General features: G+C 38.3%; 1 protein-coding gene across 3 annotated transcripts in view; it reads right to left on the reverse strand.

Moving 5' to 3' along the window:
* LOC133635361 (carboxyl-terminal PDZ ligand of neuronal nitric oxide synthase protein-like) overlaps positions 1-22,540 on the reverse strand; it is a 264,836-nt gene that overhangs the window by 78,592 nt on the left and 163,704 nt on the right. For 2 of the 3 annotated variants that reach the window (XM_062028499.1, XM_062028502.1), the window contains exons 7-8: positions 15,856-16,055; positions 910-1,071 (exon numbers count right to left, since the gene is read on the reverse strand). In XM_062028499.1, coding sequence (XP_061884483.1) covers positions 910-1,071; positions 15,856-16,055 — 362 coding nt within the window. The remainder of the gene's footprint in view (positions 1-909; positions 1,072-15,855; positions 16,056-22,540) is intronic. The other variant, XM_062028500.1, reaches the window with a different exon arrangement.

The following is a 22,540-nucleotide window of genomic DNA, read 5'->3' on the forward strand; positions in this document are numbered from 1 at the left end:
CTTCTACTGTTACCAAATAGCATTATTTTAGTTTTACTAAGATTCAACGATAGTCTGTTCTTGTCAAACCATCTTTTTAATTTGTTAATTTCTTCTGTTATTATTTGTATTAACTTCCGTGTGTTCTCTCCTGAACAAAACGCTGTTGTATCATCCGCAAATAATACTAACTTTAAATCTTTTGTAACTTTACAAATGTCATTTATATAGAGATTGAATAATTTAGGTCCCAGTATTGATCCCTGAGGTACACCACAGGATATATTTAGCGTTGTAGACGTGTGTTCGCCTAGCTTCACGTATTGTTTCCTGTTCGCTAGATAACTTCTTATCCAGTTTAAGACTAACCCTCTGATGCCACATCGTTCTAGTTTTTTGATTAAAATATTGTGATTAATTGTGTCAAATGCTTTAGTTAGATCCATAAAAACTGCTGCCGCACATTTTTTTTTTTTCAAACAAATTATGGCCAATAGTGCTTAAATAATAGACCATATACAGTATTTCATTTACCGGTATACTACTTAAATTTGTTCTCAAGTAAAACCCTCATTTTTAAGGTGTGGCGGCTTTTATTTTGCCACGTTCAACTACATGTAAGAGAAACACTGAAAGTGCAGCCTGTGTTACATCGTAGTCATAAAATAAGCAGCAACAATTGAAGTGTAGAGAAAAAATATAGAATGTAACAAGAAAAATATAAGTTGATACAAACACCACAAATTTGTCTTTAAGTATATGGATAAATATATGTATTTTTTTAGCCTTTTAAAATTATACAATTCATACGATGACGTCATATTTGCACCATCACGCCCCTACCGCTGCCGCAAATATATTGCCGTTCTATGGGAAACACTGGTAGTGCGTGTAAGGGAAACACTGGTGGTGTATGTAAGGCCAACCCACCTGTGCCACAGAAACCTGTGTTTGCTGCTGCTGTTGCTGAAGCTGCTGTTGGAGCAGTTGAATCTGGTGGTGTACGGACAAAGGGGTAGCAGGTGATAGTACACTTGATGCAGGGAGCAGCATTCTGGGGCTGGACATCAGCAAGGAGGCCTCTTCTGAAGCCTGTCGAAAAAAAGGAAGGAATGAAGAGGTGAGGTGTGCCACCTTTCTAAGTGTGCACCACATCAAATAGTCACAGTATATGGTTCAATTGGCAGATATACAACATTGTAGACACTGCCTGTTTTTTTTTTTTATGTAGGGTGTCAATATACTGTACATAGTAGTGTTGTAACGATACCAATATTTTGGTACCGGTACTAAAATTATTTTGGTACTTTTCTAAATAAAGGGGACGACAAAAAAATGGCATTATTGGCTTTATTTAAACAAAAAAACTTAGGGTACATTAAACATATGTTAATTATTGAAGTTAAGTCCTTAAATAAAATAGTGAACATACAAGACAACTTGTCTTTTAGTAGTAAGTAAACAAACAAAGGCTCCTAATTAGTCTGCTGACATATGCAGTAACATATTGTGTCATTTATCTACCTATTATTTTGTCAAAATTATTAAGGAGAAGTGGTAGAAAATGTATTATTAATCTACTTGTTCATTTACTGTTAATATCTGCTTACTTTCTCTTTTAACATGTTCTAGCTATACTTCTGTTAAAATGTAATAATCACTTATTCTTCTGTTGTTTGACACTTTACATTAGTTTTGGATGATATCACACATTTAGGTATCAATCCGATACCAAGTAGTTACAGGATCATACATTGGTCATATTCAGGGACATATTTCCTGAGTTTATAAACATAACATACATTTTTTTAAAACGAAAGAAGATGTTGTGATGCCAAAACATTTCGATGTAATCATAGTAGTATCGACTAGATACAGTCCTGTACTTGGTATCATTACAGTGGATGTTAGGTGTAGATCCACCAATGGCGTTTGTTTACATTTTGATGCCGGTGAGCTACGGTGTGTAGTGAAGCATGTTCAGCTATCCCTCGTCCTGCAGGGATGATACTTGTAAGAAACTTACTTTATTTGTCGCCATGGAGACCAGGATTAGTGATTTAGAAGTAGCTAAATCACTGCAGGTGGCGGATGGACGTTAGCCGCTAGCTAGCTAGCCATGTCTGCAATGGTGCCCCATAATACACCTGCTGTGAACCTGTTTTTATGTTTTATTTATTTTATTTATTTATTTTTTATCGTGTTCTGTTTGTGTTGTGTTGTGTTTGCTCGGTTCTCGTATTATCTTTTAACCTGCCCATTGTACAGCACTTTGGCTACCCCTGTGGTAAATTTTAAATGTGCTTTATAAATAAAGTTGATTTGATTTGATTTGATGTCTTAAAGCACCTCTTCCTGAGGGCGTTTCAGTGTTTTAACTTCACCTTTGTCGTTAGTTTTTTTAAGCCTAAATGCGTCCGTTTTCCCTTTTCAGTCTACACACTGTGTCTGCTTGTAAGTACTCTGTGATTGTGCGCTGCCGAACATGCTCGTCTGCTCGTAAACCAACAATGACATGACGTTACTTCGACGCGGGCATTGGGGGTTGCGGGACCGGTACTTTTCAGAGACGGTATCGTATCGAAAATGATTCATTAGTATAAGTCGCACCGGCCAAAAATGCATAATAAAGAAGGAAAAAAACATATATAAGTCGCACTGGAGTATAAGTCGCATTTTTTGGGGAAATTTATTTGATAAAAGCCAACACCAAGAATAGACATTTGAAAGGCAATTTCAAATAAATAAAAAATAGTGAACAACAGGCTGAATAAGTGTACGTTATATGAGGCATAAATAACCAACTGAGAACGTGCCTGGTATGTTAACGTAACGTATTATGGTAAGAGTCATTCAAATAACTATAACATATAGAACATGCTATACGTTTACCAAACAATCTGTCACTCCTAATCGCTAAATCCCATTCTTATACGTCTAGTCTCTTACGTGAATGAGCTAAATAATATTATTTGATATTTTACGGTAATGTGTTAATCATTTCACACATAAATTGCTCCTGAGTATAAGTCGCACCTATTGTATTTAATTTGTCAGTCTTTTGAAGACTATGCAAGTTTCTATGCACGACCTTGTGAGAGTAAGGTATAAATGACTGCAAGTGTGAAAGGGGAACCTTTTAGATGAAGCTAAAATGACATTTGGTTAATGAATGATCAGGTAGCTATGGTGATGTAACAAAACACACAAATACCTCAGCATTACATTGAATCTAACCCTAACCCTGACCCGCAACACCACTAGTTTAGCAGATTCAACCAATAAGAATGTCGTGGTCTCTGTTGGGAGACAAAAAAGGACATTGTCCCTGGCTGATTGTATTCAACCCACCAAAAATTTAAGTAATCCAGTCGACCAGAGGAGCGTATTTTTTACAAAACCCAAAACCAGTGAAGTTGGCAGGTTGTGTAAATGGTAAATAAAACAGAATGCAATGATTTGCTAATCCTTTTCAACCTATATTCAATTGAATAGACTGCAAAGACAAGATTTAACGTTCGAACTGGTAAACTTTGTTATTTTTTGCAAATATTAGCTCATTTGGAATTTGATTACTGCAACATGTTTCAATAAAAGCTGGCACACGTGGCAAAAAAGACTGAGAAAGTTGAGGAATGCTCATCAAACATTTATTTGGAACATCCCACAGGTGAACAGGCTAATTGGGAACAGGTGGGTGCCATGATTGGGTATAAAAGCAGCTTCCATGAAATGCTCAGTCATTCACAAACAAGGATGAGGCGAGGGTCACCGCTTGGTGAACAAATGTGTGAGCAAATTGTCGAACAGTTTAAGAACAACATTTCTCAACGAGCTATTGCAAAGAATTTAGGGATTTCACCATTTACGGTCCGTAATATCATCAAAAGGTTCAGAGAATCTGGAGAAATCGCTGCACATAAGCGATGATATTACGGACCTTCGATCCGTCAGGCGGTACTGCATCAAAAAGCGACATCAGTGTGTAAAGGATATCACCACATGGGCTCAGGAACACTTCAGAAAACACTGTCAGTAACTACAGTTTGTCGCTACATCTGTAAGTGCAAGTTAAAACTCTACTATGCAAAGCGAAAGCCATTTATCAACAACACCCAGAAACGCAGCCGGCTTTGCTCCTCTAAGATGTACTGATCCAAAGTGTAAAAGTGTTCCGTGGTCTGACGAGTCCACATTTCAAATTGTTTTTGGAAACTGTGGACGTCGTGTCCTCTGGACCAAAGAGGAAAAGAACCATCCGGACTGTTATAGGCGCAAAGTTGAAAAGCCAGCATCTGTGATGGTATGGGGGTGTATTAGTGCCCAAGGCATGGGTAACTTACACATCTGTGAAGGCACCATTAATGCTGAAAGGTACATACAGGTTTTGGAGCAACATATGTTGCTATCCAAGCAATGTTATCATGAACGCCCCTGCTTATTTCAACAAGACAATGCCAAGCCACATTCTGCACGTGTTACAACAGCGTGGCTTCATAGTAAAAGAGTGCGGGTACTAGACTGGCCTGTCTGTAGTCCAGACCTGTCTCCCATTGAAAATGTGTGGCGCATTATGAAACCTAAAATACGACAACGGAGACCCCGGACTGTTGAACAACTTAAGCTGTACATCAAGCAAGAATGGGAAATAATTCCACCTGAAAAGCTTCAAAAATGTGTCTCCTCAGTTCCCAAACATTTACTGAGTGTTGTTAAAAGGAAAGGCCATGTAACACAGTGGTAAAAATGCCCCTGTGTCAACTTTTTCAATGTGGTGCTGCCATTAAATTCTAAGTTAATGATTATTTGCAAAAAAAAGTATGTTACTCAGTTTGAACTTTAAATATCTTGTCTTTGCAGTCTATTCAATTGAATATAAGTTGAAAATAATTTGCAAATCATTGTATTCTGTTTTTACTTACTATTTAGACAACGTGCCAACTTCACTGGTTTTGGGTTTTGTATATGGAAGGCAGGACAAATGTAGACTGTATGGGCCTAAATATCAATTGGTAAGATTTGACATACAGTACAGTGGGTGAAACAATATTTTGTTTTGCTTGTAGTTTGCCCCCAAGGTTGCACATAGCTCAGGAAGGTTTACGGTCAAGAAACAGCCAAAAAGCAAAATGTTTCCACCTGTATGTTTGACTGTTAGGGTGGTGGTGTTTAGGTCATATTTAGCATTTTCCTTTAACACTAGCATATCCAAAATAATTGCCTTAAAAAAGGTAGTTATATTGAAGAGTAAACAATGATTAAATAACATTTTATATAGTATAGTACATTTAAAGAGAGAACGCAATGATCACTGATTGAGGCAAAAATACATTATTTTCCATTTCATTACCATTATGACATTTCTTATATCTATGTTTTTGTTCTTCATCATGTCTTATCGTCACAGTATTCTGGGGACTTTTAAAAACCACAAAACAAAATACAGAAGCTTAGTAAGTGTGAAAAGGGGAGAGTTTTTTAAAACATGGCTACGATTCTATTTTGGTTCTTGGCCAAGTGCAAACATCCTGAGTTGACACATGGATACGACGCCCAAACAATGATGGATGAGTGATGTCAGACTTCTGCGGGATCATTTGATCATAGAACACCGAGGGACTTGTCAGTTTAAATGGAGCTGACAAGAAGAGAATGAAATCTGACACATCCAAACTGCTTTCCTTGTAATGTGTGTAAAGATACATTTTATAGGGAATCCACACTTCTGCCTCTTCAGGGACAAACCCACATGTTGTATGTTTGAACAATGCACGTAAAGACTGAGCAAGAAGACACAAACAATTCAATGCTACATATTAGAATTAGAAAGTCAAACGTTTGTTCCAATGACCTGAGACTAAAGTTCATTACAAAGACTATTTCAGCCACTTTGCTTAATATAAATACAGTAAAGATTCAAAATAATCCACACAGCCAAAAACCATGGCATGCTTAATCACTCACAACTTAGCACTCTGGTCCATGCTTTTAAGGTTGGTGCACTTAAACTTGTATTTAATCGTTTCTCTTAAAAAGATAGGTGAGATAGATACATATCCCTAATAACTTGACAACATCGTCCCTGACTCTGTGCTTAATGCGACTATCAACACATTAAACAGATCGAGATGTATTAAAAGGATGGCTTCTTTTTATTTTTCCAATGTGGTAAACGTTTGCAATCAGCAGGAGACAAAATAAAGTGAATAATTATTCATTAACGTAATTGACATAATGCAACACTGTTACGGTATGTGTTGTGGCAGAAACTTATATTCAATTGAATAGACTGCAAAGACAAGATATTTAATGTTCGAACTGAGAAACATATTTTTTTGTTGTTGCAAATAATCAGGAACACATTGCAAAAAAGTTGGCACAGGGGCATTTTTACCACTGTGTTACATGGCCTTTCCTTTTAACAACACTCAGTAAACGTTTGGGAACTGAGGAGACAATTTTTTGAAGCTTTTCAGTTGGAATTATTTCCCATTCTTGCTTGATGTACAGCTTAAGTTGTTCAACAGTCCGGGGTCTCCGTTGTGGTATTTTAGGCTTCATAATGCACCACACATTTTCAATGGGAGACAGGTCTGGACTACAGGCAGGCCAGTCTAGTACCCGCACTCTTTTACTATGAAGCCACGCTGTTGTAACACAAGGCTTGGCATTGTCTTGCTGAAATAAGCAGGGGCGTCTACGATAACGTTGCTTGGATGGCAACATATGTTGCTCCAAAACCTGTAAGAACCTTTCAGCATTAATAGTGACTTCACAGATGTGTAAGTTACCCATGCCTTGGGCACTAATACACCCCCATACCATCACAGATGCTGGCTTTTGAACTTTGCACCTATAACATTCCGGATGGTTCTTTTCCTCTTTGGTCCGGAGGACACAACGTCCACAGTTTCCAAAAACAATTTGAAATGTAGACTCGTTAGACCACAGAACACTTTTCCACTTTGCATCAGTACATCTTAGATGAGCGAAGCCGGCTGCGTTTCTGGGTGTTGTTGATACATGGCTTTTGCTTTGCATAGTAGAGTTTTAACTTGCACTTACAGATAGAGCGACCAACTGTAGTTATTGACAGTGGTTTTCTGAAGTGTTCCTGAGCCCATGTGGTGATATCATTTACACACTGATGTCGCTTTTTAATGCAGTACCGCCTTAGGGATCGAAGGTCAAGGCCTTGCCGCTTACGTGCAGTGATTTCTCCAGATTCTCTGAACCTTTTGATGATATTACGGACCGTAGATGGTGAAATCCCTAAATTCCTTGCAATAACTCGTTGAGAAATGTTGTTCTTTAACTGTTGGACAATTTGCTCACGCATTTGTTCACCAAGCAATGACCCTCGCCCCATCCTTGTTTGTGAATGACTGAGCATTTCATGGAAGCTGCTTTTATACCCAATCATGGCACCCACCTGTTCCCAATTAGCCTGTTCACCTGTAGGATGTTCCAAATAAATGTTTGATGAGCATTCCTCAACTTTCTCAGTCTTTTTTGCCACATGTGCCAGCTTTTATTGAAACATGTTGCAGTAATCAAATTCCAAATGAGCTAATATTTGCAAGAAATAACAAAGTTTTACCAGTTTGAACGTTAAGTATCTTGTCTTTGCAGTCCATTCAATTGAACATAAGATGAAAATGATGTGCAAATCATTGTATTCTGTTTTTATTTACGATTTACACAATGTGCCAACTTCACTGGTTTTGGGTTTTGTACAACATAACTAAAGTAGCTGTCAAATAGCGATTAATAGAGGAACGTGGTCTACCCTTTTGTAGAGGTTGCCCTCTAGTGGGTTCTTCCGACCACCACACACTGCCAGGAATTCAGGGTATAACACTGTTTTATTTTGTTCTCAAGGTTCGAGCCTTTTTCTTCCCAGCAACAAGTCTTTTCTGCGTCTGCCCAGCAGCACCTCCAACTCCAACTACTCGTCTCATCACGGCTGCTGCTAATAAAGGCGACAGGTGATTAGATAACAAGGCCTACCTGGGCCATCTACGCACCTGTCGCTGTCTTCGAGGCCGGTCCTGGCAACGCCCCGTTCCGTGGCAGGCCCGCAGGCCACGCCCCCCTCCACACCTTTTTCTTCACATCTCACGACATTATTCGCTACTAAGCTGACAAATTATCAAGGCCTAAATGGACTGAAGATGTGTTTACTAACCCACCCACCTTGTTTTTTTTGTAATCGGTAAGTCATACAAATAGAGAAAATAAAATATTGTGGGAACAGTTTTGAGAACCCCCTAGAAGGCCTCTGTACCATCGCAAAGAGAGCCGTCTTTCTACTTTAATCATGTTCTGACCTGTCATTTCAATCAAAAACTAAATTATCTTCAGTGGAGGGAGCTGTAAATCCCAGTAAACCGCAGCCGTTTTGCTGGATTCCAGCTGAGCAAGTAATCGTTGTTGTTCACATACCTCAGGCCAGACGGACCAGAGAGTATTTAGCTGCTAAAGACAGAATGCTGATAGTGGGGTGCCTACAGCCATGGAGGGGGCGCGACTTCAATTGGAAGTTGTAAACTGAATCAAATCCAAAGCCTTTTACAGAGATTCCACAAAATTTAAGACATATATCTTATTATTAGAATACGCTTTACCCACATAAAACTAAATAAACAATCATATTTCTATGGAGGGTTTAATCTAACAACGAGAGACAGATTTGACAAAATTAAAACATGAAATACAAATTATTATTTCATTTGTATTGTTGCATTTGATTAAGTTCATGTAAAAAGGTATTTGATCCCCAAGCAAAACATGGCTTAGTACTTCCACCTCCACGTTTGACATTGTGAAAGATGTTCTTGGGGTCATATTTAACATGTTTCTGTCTCCAAAAAACGGCCAGTGGAGTATGAAGTTGATTCCTATAGATCAGGGATGTCCAAAGTGCGGCCCGGGGGTCATTTTTTAACGGCCCCACGACCTATCTTAAAATACGATTAAAAAAATTAAAAACATAAAAAGTGGTATGAAAGACCAAACAGGTGAAATATAACAAGAAAATGTTGCAATGTTTACTCTAATAACACAAAGCTGCCATGCAGGCTGTTTCTTTCTTTAAAAAAAAAATAATGAATGAAAATCAATGTTATTATCAATTATTGACCTATTCAAGGCTCCAATAATGTCACATTAAATATTGCACTTTGAGATATTTTTTGGGGAAAATGTTGCATATTTTGTGTTTGCCATATAAAAAATTGAGCTGTCTTTTCTTTTCTTTTTTTTTAAAGAAGGGCCTAAAACGAACAAACAAAAAACATAAACAAAAAATACAACTTATAATTGACAGATAGATCTGATGTTATATCGAGATTATTGTGTTAAAAGTAAACAGTAAAAAAAATGTATAATTTATTTTTTAACACTTTAAAGAGTAGGACCCTTTTGGTTCCCCAATAATTGTTGTGTGATTTGTTTTTAAGTGTCATCGCTCAAAAAATAATAATGAATTAAAATCAATGGTGTTATGAGTTATTGACCTTTTCAAGGCTCCAATTATTATATAATCTCAAATATTCCACTTTAAAATGTTATTGGTTGAAAATATTGCATATTTTGTGTTTTTTTCCATTAAAAAACAGGGTTTTCTTTGACAAAAAGAGCATACGACTTAAATCTTTAAAAATGTTATATTGACAGACAGACCTAATGTTGATCTATGGATTTAACACTTGAATAATAATAAAAATAATAATACTGAATAATGACACATTTTTTGTATTTTTTTTAACAAAACCCTTTGGGGTCCCTGGGATCAAGCCTGAGTGGAGGCCTAAATGTATATTTTTTATACATATATTGTATTGGATTTTTAAAATAAAAAAAATATCAAAATGGCCCCTGTTTGCTTTGATTTTTCAGTGTGCGGCCCTCAGTGGAAAAAGTTTGGACACCCCTGCTATAGATAGATAGACTTTCATTCATACCACAATGGGGAAATGATGTTGTTTTTTTAGAGATGTCCGATAATATCGGACTGCCGATATTATCGGCCGATAAATGCTTTAAAATGTAACATCGGAAATTATCGGTATCGGTTTCAAAAAGTAAAATGTATGACTTTTTAAAACGCCGCTGTGTACACGGACGTAGGGAGAAGTACAGAGCGCCAATAAACATTAAAGGTACTGCCTTTGCGTGCCAGCCCAGTCACATAATATCTACGGCTTTTCACACACACAAGTGAATGCAACGCATACTTGGTCAACAGCCATACAGGTCACACTGAGAGTCGCCGTATAAACAACTTTAACACTGTTACAAATATGCGCCACACTGTGAACCCACACCAAACAAGAATGACAAAAGCATTTCGGGGGAATATCCACACCGTAACACAACATTAACACAACAGAACAAATACCCAGAACCCCTTGCAGCAATAACTCTTCCGGGACGCTAGAATATACCCCCCGCCCCCCCACCTCAACCTCCTCATGCTCTCTCAGGGAGAGCATGTCCCAAATTCCAAGCTGCTGTTTTGAGGCATGTTAAAAAAAATAATGCACTTTGTGACTTCAATAATAAATATGGCAGTGCCATGTTGGCACTTTTTTCCATAACGTGAGTAGATTTATTTTGGAAAACCTTGTTACATTGTTTAATGCATCCAGCGGGGCATCACGACAAAATTAGGCATAATAATGTGTTAATTCCACGACTGTGTATATCGGTATCGGGTGATATCGGAATCGGTAATTAAGAGTTGGACAATATCGGCAAAAAAGCCATTATCGGACATCTCTAGTTTTTTTCTTGGTAATTGTGGTCCCAGCGCCATTGTGATCATTAACTTAACTACTTCAATGTATTTTTTGATCTCTTATATTTATTGATCGATATTGATAATTATTGATATTTTTTATGACTTATTTAAGCCTGCCAATAAATACAGTAATATTATTTCCAACATACCAAGGGTGCTATTTATCAGTGGAGAAGGTGTCTGGTAGCCAGCAGGTGGTAAAATAATTGCAGTAAATTTGAAGATCATTGCAGTTTTTAGACACTAGATGGCAGTAGTGTATAAGATATTGAACATTACACAGTAGTTTGCTCATTAAACAGACACATTAGATGTGTCAGGATGTTGCCGCATCGTCCGCATTAAAACCAACAACACTAAAGACACGTTTCTGTTATGGAGTTGATATACAAGACATCCCAGTTTCTCTCTTCGCTCCATGCAGAGAATCCACAGCGAGACATGGTAGATACTGTTACCTGATTGGCTGTTAGCATGTCACTCCCATTGCGCAGTGACACTTCCTGTTTCCTGTTTAGCTCAGTTCCCAGAGCGCGAGTGACTTCATGCAACAAATCTTGCTTCATCATTTCTTCATAAACACAACACAGGACAAAAAGACAATTTGAACCGTCATGTTGCGATCAACTTTGACCTGGATGAACGAGAAGATTGACGGACTCCGCCCTTAAGTTAAATATGCAAATAAAGCCTATTTTGTTACACTTGTTAAAATGTGCTCTTTGTGCATAGGGCTACAAAGAACATGTAAATCAATGACAACCAAAGTTTGGTAAACCACAAGGTGATGCAATGTTATTAAAGGAAATAAGCCGAAAAACATCGCAACTGTTGTTGCTGTTAAAAAGCTGCCCCGAAATGAGGCAATTTAGGCCACAGCAATCACCAAAAAAAAAAGGCTGCAAAGTCCTTGAGGGCCGTCTTTAATTGCTATTGCTCTTCCTGCAAGTTATAAATGACAACCTTGCAGAATAAACAGGATGACTCAAAATAATCTTCCAAGATGAAAACTCATTACTTTGCATTACTTCACAAAACACTGCAAATTGCTCGTTTAAATCATTAGCACAATAAAAAAAAATATATATATGAATTTTACACAGGTGTATGCGTATTATTTTATGTAAAGGCAAAGAAATATAACATTCTTTAATGGCTATGTTAGTTGCTTACAGTATCGTGCTTCAAACCCTTTGAAAAGCTGTGCACTACAAAATGTGCTCATTGTAGCCATTAATCCTGACTTTATCATTTGGATTTTTAAAAAAAATAAAAAATTCTTTATTAATTTTTATTTTGTAGCTTAAAGTGTTATATATATAACTATATTGTGCTCTTGAGCTAAAGTTGCTGATCAATTTGAATGTACCATTATTTATTGAGTTTATTTAATTGTATTTTTTAGTATCAAATGGTTCAAGTTCATTAAAAAAATTTCAATAAGGATTTTTTTGGGGGGGGGGGGATTTTAGGCAAATTGATGCACTTTAAATCTTTTCTGTTGCCGACTAAAAACAATGTTAATAAAGTTGTTGTAAGTTTATCTGTATTTCTTTGTTTTTGGTTTCTCTAATGTTAATACAGATACAATATATATTAACATATATTATACATATTTATTAACGTTGTTGCCCTAGGGTAAACTGGGTATAACACATGGCACACTGACAAAGCTTAACCTATAAATACTATAACAATCTACAAGGTTAATGTAGGTTGCTTCTCTTTCTTACCCTCCATTTTTCTGCATTCTTTCGTATCTCAAGTTATCATTACGTATATGTATTGTTGCATTTGAACAATTGCATTGTTGATAATAAAGGTAAAGTATTGGTATTGTTTATTATCAATAGCACTATTTCTATTGGTATTCATATTGCTCCATTTTTAGTGTAATAATGCTCATTGTCATTTCTGTATTATTTTTTATTTTACTGCTTATTTGCTATTACTTTTACCATCATATTTGTACATGTAGTATTTGCTGATGTTGCTCTGTTGTTGTTGTTGTTGTTGTGTTTGCTGTTGTTGTTTTTGTCTCTCTGTCTAATCCCCCTCTTGTCCCCACAATTCCCCCCTCTGTCTTCCTTTTTTTCTCTTTCTATCCCCTCCTGCTCCGGCCCGGCTGCACCAAATGATAATATAAATACATTTAATAAAGTCAAATACAAATAAGGCAACAAGAGAAGTATCCTACACTTCTCTTTTGTAAAGTAAATCTGAACAGCCGATATGGGCATCTACATCTACTATATGATTTGCATGAGAAGCTGGGCAGGGCATTATTTAAAAAAAAATAAAAATAAAAATACGGATACAATGTTACGCCGAGGTGGACCTGTAGAAATTTTCTAGACAAAATGATACTATTAAGTGTGTGAACAAAATGAGACGTTAATAACCGAGCTATGTGAAAGTATGGCTGAGCTACAAGAGGAGGTCATCTCGCAGGTCTGCTGGAAATATTCGCCATTATAAAAAGGTGCGTACCCATTCAATTGGCCCATTTGTTTTGTTTATTCGTGAATAGCACGAAATTGGTAACACGAAACGTTCCTAATTTAAAATACGGCCATCGGCGCGAACGAGACCTTTCCGACGGTATAACAAATGTGGGAGATCGTTGGCCGGTTCGTCTCGTATTAGACAAAAGGTGCGTACCCATTCAATTGACCCATTTATTTTTTTGTTCGTGAATAGCGTTGCCATGGTAACACAAAATGCTCCCAATTTAGATTTCCGCCATCGGCGCGAACGAGACCTTTCTGACGTTATAACATCATACTTGCCAACTTTGAGAACTCCGAATTCGGGAGATGGGGTGGGGGGTGTTTGAGGTGGGCGGGCCGGGGGCGGGGTTAAGGGGGGAGGAGTATATTTATACCGTATTTCCTTGAATAGCCGCAGGGGCGTTAATTAATTTAAAACCTCCTGTCACACCTGCGTTTACCGGAAACCGGCGGGATGGCCGTGCATGCGGTAATTATTTTAAAACCTCTTCTCACTCCGGCGTTTACCAAAAGGAATCCATAAAATTTAGGCGTGCGCTTTGAGTGTGATGTAAGCATACCATCATGAAAAGCACATTTAATTAAAAAAAACGTTATTATGGTCTTACCTGTATTTATAAATGGAGTCCATTTGCAGCTCCTTCTGACCAAAAGCATCGATAACTTGTTTATAGAAGTCTTCCTTATTTTCTTTCTTCAGTTTTAAAAGTCTCTGTTTCGATGGAGATATTCCTTTAATTATTACCTCCAGCTTCCATTGAAAGTCCAGTTTAGAAAACTGTTTTATTTTAGATACCGGTATGTAATCCTCCATGTTAAAAGTTCAGGCAGAGGAAGGAAAAAAAAATCTTTTGCTGCGTGTGTTCACTTCTTCTGCAGTACCGGAAGTCGCAAGAAGGATCACTAGCGCGGCAGCGCCCTCTACCACCAGGAGGCGGGAGTAATTTAATGACTTATACAGTATTTCACACACGCAGCTACGGTATATTAATAAAACATAGCTGCTTACTGTTCTCTTTAGCATACTGTACCGGTATTCAATAACTTGGACCTTAAATCCTACTGAAAAGCTCTTTATCTTTTTTCCTTTGTGCGATTGTAAACTACTGAAAGCAGCTTCCTCCATTTTGAAAATGAGGACAGATGCGTCACTCGTGACGTAACGAATTTGACCCGGTGGAAGTTCTAGCCATATGCTAAATATTTTGCGAAACGAGTTTGACCCGGCGAAAATTATAGACATGCGATAATAAAATTAATATTTTGCGAAACGAATTTGATCCAGCTTCAATAATAAACCGGCGATAAGGCCAAGCATGCGTTAATTATTTTGAGAAACGAGTTTGACCCGGCAGTAATTCTAGACGTGCGAATACTATATTTCCTGCGCCAATTCAAGGAAATACGGTAGCTAGAATTCACTGAAATTCAAGTATTTCTTATATATATATATAAATAAAAGAAATACTTGACTTTCAGTGAATTCTAGCTATATATAAATATATGTATTTTATTATATATATATATATATATATACATATATATATATATATATATATATATATATATATATATATATATATATATATATATATATATATATATATATATATATATATATATAAGTAAAATAAATACTTGAATTTCAGTGTTCATTTATTTACACATATACACACACATCAAAGTTTGATCTACAAAATGTGCAGGCAGCATACCCCTTCCTCTTCGAGCTGTCCTGGATGAACTGAAATTATTTTTTCCAATCATTTTGGAACTTGCAAGCGTACTTCTTCTTCTTACTCGTCGTCGCCATGTCTCTTCTTTGTTCTTCTGCTTCGTCTCTGTTATGTTTTTGGACATTACTACTTGCCGTAGTTTTGAAGCAATGCATGATGGGAATCCGGTTGTTGTGTGTCAGTGTATTAACGTGCCGGCTGGTATAAACACACGCTGAGAAATAGCTCCGTGCCTGCCTACTTTATGGGTTATAGATAAACCTATGGATAACGGAGACATATATAATAGTCTCCTTTTAAGGTGAGAGAGGACGCTAAAGGCAGTGCCTTTAAGGCACGCCCCCAATATTGTTGTCCGGGTGGAAATCGGGAGAAATTCGGGAGGGGCCTTGAAATTCGGGAGTCTCCTGGGAAAATCGGGAGGGTTGGCAAGTATGTATATCATATGTGGGGGTTCGTTGGCCGGTTCGTCTAGTAGTACACGCGGCAGAATAAGAGAAGAACTATAATAATAAAGTTTGAAGTATGAGCAATAATAATATGGGCTGCTTGAATTGCATGGGCGCTGGCATGGCAGCAGGCCCATAATTATTTTTGGTCCCCCCATTTAGCAATAAATCTTTGCTGATGAGGAAAAGTTTCAACATTTAACCCAAGCTACTAGGAGCCTCTGGGATTGGATATCATCAATTGATGACATTCTGACAAAATAATGTCTGAAAGTTTACGGCCTTAAAAACCTTCAAGTTTAAACACTGATAAAAACCTCTAAAATAACCCCTGTAGGTAAAAAAAAAAAAGTTTTAATATCCAGTCATTGTGTTACCTTGTTGTCTGAGTGGTTGGGGTCTGATGTCTTGGCTGTGGCATCCAGATCGGTCACCCCTCTGTTGATGTTTAGTTCCTCTGAGATTGGTATTTGGTTTGCCTCATCAGCATCAATGTCTGTCTCCTCGGTAGCAGTTGTAGTCTTCTCTACATCTGGTAGTTCCTGAGCTGAGCCAACTAAAGCACATATACATACAGCTGGATGAACACACACACACACACACACAATGTATGTACAGTATGAGCATGTACACAAGCACACATGGGTGGACATAATAAACACAATCACAAAAGGGTAAATCACTTAATGCATACATAGAGTGTAGCACTGTAGTACATACAATACATTCAATTAGTTACGTCCAATTAATGCATATAGAATGTCCCGTATTATTTGCATAGTAGGAAGTGTTTTGTTAAAATTGGAGTAACAACATACATAACAACATACACCAAAAAAAAATACAACAACCCGCAATAAATGCTTTTAATTGAATCTAATATTTGCTTTAATAAATGTGATGCCTTTATTGTCATTCTTCGTTTGTTATCGTATTATTCAATAAGATACTAATTACCAATTACATATTCATCACAATGTTTCTGTTAGTTTCAATGGATATCGATCTAATCCGTAACAAAATCTGGATTTATTTTGTCCTGAATAACTACTTATTACCACAAATTGTTTCTGCCAACGTGTAATCCTTTGGTTTTTATTTATTATTTTTATGACTGAGTAGGTTATCTACAAATTGTATTATTTCATCATTTTCTGTATCGATACAAAACAATAGTAATCCTGGTACATGTTGAATTCAGGAATTGCTAAGACACAAATACACTATGACTAAAAAACTCTGTTTCTTCTTACTTCTTTTTAAACATATTGAATTCTGCAATCATGTGATGTACTTCTATGCAACTTTGTAAAATACCCATTTGTTTCCGGTTATCACGACCTCCAAAATGTACAAAACCCAAAACTAGTGAAGATGTCACGTTGTGTAAATCGTAAATAAAAACAGAATACAATGATTTGCTAATAATTTTCAAACTATATTCAATTGAATAGACTGCAAAGACAAGATACTTAACGTTCGAACTGGTAAACTGAGAAAGTTGAGGAATGCTCATCAAACACCTATTTGGAAGATCCCACAGGTGAACAGGCTAATTGGGAAATGGTGGGTGCCATGATTGGGTATAAAAGCAGCTTCCATGAAATGCTCAGTCATTCACAAACAAGGATTGTGAACAAATGCGTGAGCAAATTGTCCAACAGTTTAAGAACAACATTTCTCAACGAGCTATTGCAAGGAATTTAGGGATTTCACCATCTACCGTCCGTAAAATCATCAAAAGGTTCAGAGAATCTGGAGAAATCACTGCATGTAAGCAATGATATTACGGACCTTCGATCCCTAAGCATCAAAAAGCGACATCAGTTTGTAAAGGATATCACCAAATGGGCTTAGCAACACACCAGAAAACCACTGTCAGTAACTACAGTTGGTCGCTACATCTGTAAGTGCAAGTTAAAACTCTACTATGCAAAGCCAAAGCCATTTATCAACAACACCCAGAAACGCCGCCGGCTTTGCTGGGCCCGAGCTCATCTAAGATGGACTGATGCAAAGTGGAAAAGTGTTCTGTGGTCGGACGAGTCCACATTTCAAATTGTTTTTGGAAACTGTGGATGTCGTGTCCTCCAGAACAAAGAGTAATAGAACCATCTGGATTGTTCTAGGCGCAAAGTTCAAAAGCCAGCATATGTGATGGAATGGGAGTGTATTAGTGCCCAAGACATGGGTAATTTACACATCTGTGAAGGCACCATTTATGCTGAAAGATACATACAGGTTTTGGAGCAACATATGTTGACATTTAAGCAACGTTATCGTAGACGCTCCCTGCTTATTTCATCAAGACAATGCCAAGCCACGTGTTACAACAGTGTGGCTTCATAGTACAAGAGTGCGGGTACTAGACTGGCCTGCCTGTAGTCCAGATCTGTCTCCCATTGAAAATGTGTGGCGCAATATGAAGCCTAAAATACCACAACGGAGACCCCGGACTGTTGAACAACTTAAGCTGTACATCAAGCAAGAATGGGAAAGAACTCCACCTGAAAATCTAAAAAATGGGTCTACTCAGTTCCCAAACGTTTACTGAGATTTGTTAAAAGGAAAGGCCATGTAACACAGTGGTAAAAAGTTTCTCAGTTCGAACATTAAATATCTTGTCTTTGCAGTCTATTCAATTGAATATAAGTTGAAAAGGATTTGCAAATCATTGTATTCTGTTTTTATTCACGAATTACACAACGTGCCGACTTCACTGATTTTGGGTTTTGTACATACACTTGCATTTGAGTGTGTGTGCTGGTAACTCATGTAGCAGATACTGTACAAGAGTTTATTGATGGTCAATGCTTCAAGGTCACATGTCAAACGTGCAAAGGGATCTTTATGTGAGTAAATAATGTAATCCTTTTTTTCACATGGCTTAATTCCACAGATATGGCATTATTTCCATCCCCACATACACATCACACATTGAGAGAAAAGTATTAGTTTTAATGTCCTGGAGGCTTGGCTTGTATGTCGTGATGTTTTATTCTCGCCCGAATTAGACATCTTGAGTAATGAGATCAACTATTATTAAACCACTGTGTGCGATGCTTCTAAGTATTCTACCAAACCTGTAACTTAGTCAAATATCACTTGTGCACTTCTTGTCGGGATCCCCAGCAAGAACATCCAGAAGCTGCGATACACACAGAATAGTGCTGCTAGGATCCTGATGAGAGTGCGGAAATACGACCATATCACACCAATTCTCAAATCCCTTCACTGGCTTCCTGTTCCATTCAGGATTGAATACAAAGTCTCCCTACTAACCCACCAGTGCCTCCATGGTAATGCCCCCCTCTACCTCAAAGAACACTCACCCCCAAATCCTCCACACGACACCTCCGCTCCGGACAGGCTAACCTCCTCCAACCTCCGAGGACAAAGCTACGAACAATGGGAGACCAGGCTTTCTGCTCCGCCGCTCCCAGTCTGTGGAACGCTCTCCCTGACCACCTGAGGGCACCACAGACTGTGGATGCTTTTAAAAAAGGCTTAAAAACCCTTTTTTTTTTTTAAAAAAAGAAGCCTTTTTTTAGATATATGCATACTAGTTCTAGCTCAGTGGTTCTTAACCTGGGTTCGATCGAACCCTAGGGGTTCGGTGAGTCGGGCTCAGGGGTTCGGCGGAGGTCAAGACACACCCGACTCATCGTGTAAATAAAAACTTCTCCCTATCTGCGTATTACGGATACAGCAACAGCAGAAGTCAGACTGATTTGCAGGTGTGTAATTTGTTGTGAGTTTATGCACTGTGTTGGTTTTGTTCTTTGAACAAGGTGATGTTCATGCACGGCTCATTTTGTGCACCAGTAATAAAACTTGGTAACACTTTAGTATGGGGAACATATTCACCATTAATTAGTTGCTTATTAACATGCAAATTAGTAACATATTGGCTCTTAACTAGTCATTATTAAGTACTTATTAATGCCTTATTTGGCATGTCCTTATTATAACCCTAACCCTCTAACCCTGGCCCTAACCCTCTAACCCTAACCCTAACCAAATAACTCTAAATTAAGTCTTTGTTACTTAGAATATGTTCCCCATACTAAAGTGTTACCAAAAACATATAACTTTGTCTTGAATTTGAAAGAAAACAACATTTTATTTTTCACTAAAGAAGGGTTCGGTGAATGTGCATATGAAACTGGTGGGGTTCGGTACCTCCAACAAGGTTAAGAACCACTGCTCTAGCTATTTGGCTGTTCTAGTTTATATTTTTATTATCTTTTTATTTTTATTTTTTTAATACACTGTAGCACTTTGAGGTTGTTTACTCAATGTTAAGTGCTTTTTACAAATAAAAATCAATTATTATATATTGTGCTGTACTTTGACCCATTTTTCCCCGCTGCACAAGCAAGCTCTATCCCCTTTCTTCCTTTCTAATTCATCGCCACATTTCATATTTTCCCTCTTTGTGGCTTCCCTTCCACACTTGTACTTCCGACCAGATGTTTCTACAGCCTGATAACTTCCATAGTTGTACTATATTGCATTCCACTGTCATGTTAATTAGTTCCCGAGATAAGCTTATTACCAGTGTGGAGGACGGTGTCACTGAACACCGACAGTGAATCAGAGAGTGTGCAAATGTGTGGGTATGACTGACATTATTTGCATTTGGTTTCCCGTTTATAATGCATGGTCCATTACAGCATGTGGGTGATCTCTTGGCTTGTCAGAATGTGGAAAGCAAGTTGATTTCTGTAGGGCTGCAGAGGGTAGTGGAAGTAACACAGCCAGGCTCAATGCTCTCTAATTGGGGTGGGAAGGGTGACTAATGCTGTAATGCTCGTGACGTTGCCTGGTGTGCACTTATACGGCTGTGGATAGAAGTGGTGTGTCGCCTTATTTCTTTGGACTCGCCTCATCTCTTACTTTGTATATCTTGCAAACAGGAATCACAGGGTTTATATAAATAAATGTTTGTGTATCGGTAAATAATTCATAAAGTTGAAGCTTAAAAGGAACACATTAAAATGTTACTCTCTATGACCTGCATACATACAATATATTGCCAAAAGTATTTGGCCACCTGCCTTGACTCACATATGAACTTGGAGTGGCATCCCATTCCTAACCCATAGGGTTCAATATGATGTCGGTCCACCTTTTGCAGCTATTACAGCTTCAAGGTTGCGGAGTGTGTTGATAGGAATTGTCCACCGTTCTTCCAAAAGCACATTGGTGAGGTCGCACACTGATGTTGGTGGAGAAGGCCTGGCTCTCAGTCTCCGTTCTAATTCATCCCAAAGGTGTTCTATCGGGTTCAAGTCAGGACTCTGTGCAGGCCAGTCAAGTTCATCCACACCAGACTCTGTCATCCATGTCTTTATGGACCTTGCTTTGTGCACTGGTGCACAGTCATGTTGGAAGAGGAAGGGGCCCGCTCCAAAATGTTGCCACAAGGTTGGGAGCATGGAATTGTCCGAAATGTTTTGGTATCCTGGAGCATTTAAAGTTCCTTTCACTGGAACTAACTCCCGAGAAACAACCCCACACCATAATTCTTCCTCCACCAAATTTCACACTCGGCAGAATGCAGTCCGAAATGTACCGTTCTTCTGGCAACCTCCAAACCCAGACTCATATAGCAGGTTGCCAGATGGAAAAGCGTGATTCATCACTCCAGAGAAGGCGTCTCCACTGCTCTAGAGTCCAGTGGCGACGTGCTTTACACCACTGCATCCCACGCTTTGCATTGGACTTGGTGATGTATGGATTAGATCCATTGAAACCCATTCAATGAAGCTCTCTGCGTACTGTACGTGGGCTAATTGGAAGGTCACATGAAGTTTGGAGCTCTGTAGCAACTGACTGTGCAGAAAGTCGGCCACCTCTTTGCACTATGCGCTTCAGCATCCGCTGACCCCTCTCTGTCAGTTTACGTGGCCAACGTGGCTGAGTTGCTGTTGTTCCCAAACGCTTCCATTTTCTTATAATAAAGCCGACAGTTGACTTTGGAATATTTAGGACTGGATTTGTGGCACAGGTGGCATCCTATGACAGTTCCACGCTGGAAATCACTGAGCCCATTCTTTCACAAATGTTTGTAGTCTCCGTGCCTAAGTGCTTGATTTAATACACCTGTGGCCGGGCCAAGTGATTAGGACACCTGATTCTGATCATTTGGATGGGTGGCCAAATACTTTTGACAATATAGTGTATATTTGGGTCTCTAGAGTGCCTGCCCACTCATTAAGTGAGAAATTACACAACCAGGTAAATTCTATGTTAACTAAACATTTCAAAGTAGGTGTCTGCAAACAAGCTGCTTTGATTTTGGTACGGCTGTGAACTCACATTGGACATAAGACCTCTCTACCAATAACTTAAAGGCCTACTGAAACCCACTACTACCGACCACGCAGTCTGATAGTTTATATATCAATGATGAAATCTTAACATTATAACACATGCCAATACGGCCGGGTTAACTTATAAAGTGACATTTTAAATTTGCCGCTAAACTTCCGGTTCGAAACGCCTCTGAGGATGACGTATGCGCGTGACGTAGCCCGGCGAACACGGGTATGCCTTCCACATTGAAGCCAATACGAAAAAGCTCTGTTTTCATTTCATAATTCCACAGTATTCTGGACATCTGTGTTCGTGAATCTGTTGCAATCATGTTCATTGCATTATGGAGAAGGAAGCTGAGCAAGCAAAGAAGAAAGTTGTCGGTGCGAAATGGACGTATTTTTCGAAAGTAGTCAGCAACAACAGTACACAGCCGGCGCTTCTTTGTTTACATTCCCGAAAGATGCAGTCAAGATGGAAGAACTCGGATAACAGAGACTCTAACCAGGAGGACTTTTGACTTCGATACACAGACGCCTGTAGAGAACTGGGACAACACAGACTCTTACCAGGATTACTTTGATTTGGATGACAAAGACGCAGACGTGCTACTGTGAGTATGCAGCTTTGGCTTCTAAACATTTGATCGCTTGACCGTATGTGCGCAACTTTTTTTTGCGTATGTACGTAACTTTTTTAAAATATATAAGCTTTATGAACCTTGGGTTAGGTGAACGGTCT

The sequence above is a fragment of the Entelurus aequoreus genome, linkage group LG19 (assembly GCF_033978785.1).
Source record: "Entelurus aequoreus isolate RoL-2023_Sb linkage group LG19, RoL_Eaeq_v1.1, whole genome shotgun sequence".
NCBI classification, from domain to species: domain Eukaryota; kingdom Metazoa; phylum Chordata; class Actinopteri; order Syngnathiformes; family Syngnathidae; genus Entelurus; species Entelurus aequoreus.